The following is a 4,576-nucleotide window of genomic DNA, read 5'->3' as shown; positions in this document are numbered from 1 at the left end:
AGGGGGGAGGGGGGAAGGGGGAGGGTTTGGCGGCGGCCACAAAACCCCGGGCGGGATCCGCGGCGCTGGAGCTGGGCACAGGGACCCCAGGCTTCCTCCACACCCCTTCTCCCTGGCCTGGTCTGGTGTGCTGCCACAGTTCAGGCCACTGGGCAGGGCTGAGGGTGCTGAGCGGGATAGGGTGGGGGCCGCCTGGAAGGGTCCTCCCATTTACAGGGTGCAAGAGAGTGCCCTGGTCACAGATGCCTCCAGGCCTCCAGCCCACCTAGCCAGAGTCCGGGCTGCCCCCTCTCTCTTCCTGGGCCCCAGAAACTGTCATCAGTTTTGTTCCAGGCACAGAAACCTCCACGACGTGAGGAACCCCAGAAACCCGAGCCCTTTGCCCTTGCCCAGGGGTATGGGGTATGCCAAACAGGACCCTAGGCCACGCCCATGTTTGTAACAGCCCCTCCTTCTCAGGACTCTTGCTGGGAACCCACCTCCCACAGACTTCCTTCTGTGCCCCCCCCCAATCCCTTCTGCTCCCAGAGACCTTTTTAGACCCCGGAGCCTCGTGTATAGAAAAGACACTCATTCTGCAGGTGGACGTTGAGGAGGCGGGGGTCTTCCCCAGCCCCTCACCCGTAGGCCCGAAAGTGCCGTGAGCTCCTCGCTGGCCCCAGGGTCTCCCCAGCCCTGGCCCCCCAGGCTGAGGTGCTCTAGGACCTCGGTCTTCAGGATGCCCGGGGCCTTCCGATAGCACCTGTCCCCTGGAGGCCAAGACGAGGTGAACTGGGCCCCTTCCAGGCGTCCCCAGACCAGGTAGGACATGCAAGGGCACAGAGCCTTTTCCACATGGAAACCCTCCCTCAGTCTGTTGCCTCCAAGGGATGGGACTGTCAGGCGAGCCCCAGCCTCCTTTCCCACGCCTGAAGCTCTGGCCCCCAGGTGCATCTGGGCCTTTTCATTTTGTGCTGGGCCAAGAGTGCCCCAAGGGCAGCTGCTTCGCCCACAGGTCAGAGGGATGCAGCGGGACCACCAGGCAGGACTGTGGGGCAAGCCCGGGATATTCGGCTGCCCTGTGGGGCCCCCTTCAGGCTCTGGGACCGGAGAGGGCACTGGGGGGAGACCACTGCCTACCTTGGCTCTGTGGCCAACAAGCCAGGTGGGAGGCCCGGACCGAATCCCTTCCCCAGCACCATGCCCAGCCACTAGAGCTGGTGGTGGCTCCCTGGGGGAGGGGGGCACGGAAACACCAGCCTGGGGGGTTATCAGAGGGGCCGTGGGCTGAGGGGGCGCCTTGGCCTGCTCTGAGCTCATGGCCAGGACAAGCCGGCTCCCACCCCAGTCACCTTGCAAGGTCTTCCGATGCAGAACTGCTCAGACAAGACGCTCAGGGCCATAGTGGGCCCCCCGCTGTGCGGCCTGCAGCAAGCGGCACCCCCTTCCGGAGATGGTCTGTTCGGTGCACCACCACACAGGGCTGATGGTCACCGGCCGGGAGGACACTTCACTCTCCGAAGCCTCTGTGCAAAGCTGGGGTATAGTGGCTGGATGCCCAGCAAATTGCTGGTTGCCGGGCCAATGCACAGGGGACTGAGGAAGAAAACAAAGTTGGTCTCCCTGGGGCCGAGGTCTCAGGGGCCAACACAGGGCAAGTTTCCAGTCACCGATGAAGCCAGCTTGATTTCACGACATGAGACTGCTGAGGGCAGACGTCAAAGGGACACCTGGCCAAATACAGGGGTGGGGGTGCGATGGCCCCCCCCAAGATGACAAAGGGAGGGTGGGTCAGTGGGCAGAGTCAGGCTCACGGGATGGATCAGCAGGTGGCCATGTAGGAAGCTAGGAGGGTGCCACCCCACTGGACACAGTACTGGACTCTTCCAGAAAGTCCCCCTTCCAGTTTCTTGCCTGGTTGTGGATGCAGCATGGTCTAGAAAGCAGCCAGTCCCTGGGCAGGTGACCCGTTCCTCTGGGGCTCAGCTTACCCACCTGTCAAACGGAGGTGGTCAGCGCAGGAAACAAGACCGCGGAGGCCCTCGGGGATGAGCAGAGCGGGGCGGGCTAGCTGCCCAGGAGCCGCGGGGGGTGTGGGCAAGGCCCTGCGACGCTCTGCCTTGGTTTCCTCATCTAGAAATGGGGCCAACGCCAGTAGCTTCCCTTCTTCCCCTGCCTGAGCAGCACGCGTCCCCAGGGCGGGAACAGACTTCTGAGCTGAACCCTGGGGAAGGAATGGCTGGCGCTCTCTGTGAACAACAGCAGCTGGCTTTCTACTCTGTTCTGAGTTTGGGATCAGAGACACCTGCCGGTGAGAAGCAAGATCTGTAAACGCGCCTTTGCGAATGTGGACTTCGCTCCTGGGCAAGGAGGGTACAACTGAAAGTTAAGCCTGATGCAATGCCAGCTTCCCCTCCCGGGGCAGCGTTGGCGATGTCTGGGCACCTCCTTGGTTGTCACAACCTGGTGGGGGGGTACTGCTGGAGGCTAGTGGGTGGAGGCCAGAGATGCCGCTAGACGCCCATCGCCACACAGCACCGTGTCCCGGGACAGGAGCACTCTGGTCCCGGAATCCCTGCTCTGGAGTGAAGAAACATTTAACTCTCGGGGTCAGGCCTTCGTTCTGGGTGGTTGGCCTGTCCTTGGGGATTGCTCAGCCCCCCAAGACCTCCTTTGGCAGACCCCCACCCTTTCTCATGCTGAGGGGCTCTAGACGCATTGACTCAGTTAAACCACCCACCCACCCACCTTATGAGGCAGGCACTGTCGTGATCGGCTCTGTTTGCCAAATGGGGGAAACTGAGGCACAAGGCAGGGACCTAAGTCACCAAGCTCTCACAATGAGTGAGAATTCGCTCCCACCCTCTACCCCCTGTTGTCTAGTCAGTCAGGCTCAGGGAGCAATCCTCACAAGCCCTCACCCCTCCCGCTACACCTGGCTGACCCCCTGGCGAGGGCTGGGACAGCCAGACCCCACAGAACACTCCTGTGCCCTTTCAGAGATGGCGCCTGCAGGGAGAGGCTGCCAGGCTCGGCCTCTGCAGGGCCAGGTGCTGGTGGGCCGGGATCCACGGGGGAGGAGAGCCAGCAGAATCTGCAGTATGATTTCTCCCCATTTCTCGGGTGAGGAGACTGAGACCCAAGTAGCAAGGGTGTGGGTGGGATCCCCTACTCCTGGCTGGGGCCTGATCCTATGACTATGGGCGGCAGTGGGGCAAGCTGGAGGTTTGGCCCGGGCAGGTGAGCCTGGGCCCAGCGGCCCTCCCTGCTGCCCGAAGGGCTAGTCCCACTGGGGGCATGGCCTCCAGAACTTGCTGGCCGGTCAGGGACAGCTCTGGAAGCGTCTCTGCTGCGAGACCCTTCACTCCGTAGTCTGTTTCCTTACCTGGGCCCTGGGGCTGAGGTAGCCCCGCATGCGGCATCTGTTGAGTCTGGAACCCGCGTGGTCTCCAGAACACAGCAGTGAGTCATAAACCCACCGTGCCATTTATCCGTCTCTCACCTTGTGCCCGGCACCACGTCCCATTTCCTACATGTGACCCCACTGCATCCCCTGCTCCCCGAAGGTGGGGGTCACATTCTCCCCGCAGCAGGGAGGGAAGGCCACCAGCTTTGGCCAGGAAGCTGGGAAGGAGGCCGAGGCAGGGCTAGAGGTCAGGCCCCGCCCACTGGCTGGGGCAGGAGGCAGGCTCTCCCTCTCCACGCCTCCAGACTGGGCGGGACTGGGTGGGACTGGTGTCTGCGGCCTCAGCTCCCCCTGTGGAGGGTAGAGCTGGTGGTGGGGCCCTGGGGAGGAGCCCAGAGGCTCTGTGTCCCGGACTCAGCCCTCCCTCTCCCCACGGAGACACTGTACGCTGATGTCTTCACCAGCTGAGTCACCAAGCAGGTGTGCGGGCCGAGCAGGGGCTGTGTTCTTTTTCCTCGGGGAAACCTGGGAAGTCCAAGGGCAGAATCTCCCTCCCTCCAGCAGGCTGGGTGGGGGAGCCCCGCCACTGCACCGAGGCTCGAGGCTCGCAGGCCTGCTGCCTGGGTAGCACTCACACCACACGGGCCCTCCCCCTCTCTCTTCTGTCTCTGTCTCTGTCTCTCTCACACCCAGACCCATCCTCCAGGGAGACACATCCGAGCCTGGATTCAGGCAAACACCTGATGCTGATTTCCCACTCTCTTGCTGACCTACCTGGGGGGATGAGAAGGTGCTGTTTATAGGGCACACCCCCGAGGCCAGACTCTGGGGAGGCTGGCATAGCGTTAGGGACTCCTGAGGGGCACATGGTGCCGAGTGCCAGCAGATGTGCTGATGTGCCTGTGCCTGGACCCCCTCACGCATCTGAGTCGGTTCTTGCAGGTGGAAATTCAGGCCAGCAGACACGTCCTCTGCCCCCTGCGTGGGGTCAGTGCCTGCAGCATCCTCTGGAGTGCTCAGCGTTGAGAAGGGAGCAGGACCACGGCTGGCACAGCTGTGAGGTGGGGTGGTGTGCCTGGGGAAATGCTGAGGGGGGTCAATGCCCGGAGGGGCAGGGCCAGCTCGCTCACCTGCTGCCCCGGGCTCCGGCTGGGCCCACCTGCAGCTAAGCTGGGACACCTGCTGCCTGGG

The 4,576-nt window shown here is 63.1% G+C and overlaps 1 protein-coding gene across 2 annotated transcripts in view; it reads right to left on the bottom strand.

Moving 5' to 3' along the window:
* Positions 1–3,591, bottom strand: part of OSBPL5 (oxysterol binding protein like 5) — a 49,735-nt gene extending 46,144 nt beyond the window's left edge. Inside the window, exon 1 of one of the 2 annotated variants that reach the window (XM_034645289.1) lies at positions 3,482–3,591. In XM_034645289.1, coding sequence (XP_034501180.1) covers positions 3,482–3,505 — 24 coding nt within the window. In that variant the 5' untranslated portion in view covers positions 3,506–3,591. Of the gene's footprint in view, positions 1–1,331; positions 1,583–3,481 lie in introns of those variants that run through there. The other variant, XM_034645288.1, reaches the window with a different exon arrangement.
* Between the last annotated feature and the right edge of the window lie 985 nt (positions 3,592–4,576).

This window comes from Ailuropoda melanoleuca, chromosome 16 (assembly GCF_002007445.2).
Source record: "Ailuropoda melanoleuca isolate Jingjing chromosome 16, ASM200744v2, whole genome shotgun sequence".
In the NCBI taxonomy this organism is placed as follows: Eukaryota; Metazoa; Chordata; class Mammalia; order Carnivora; family Ursidae; genus Ailuropoda; species Ailuropoda melanoleuca.
Note: the sequence above shows the minus strand (reverse complement) of the source record. Positions and strands in the feature narration are given on the sequence as shown.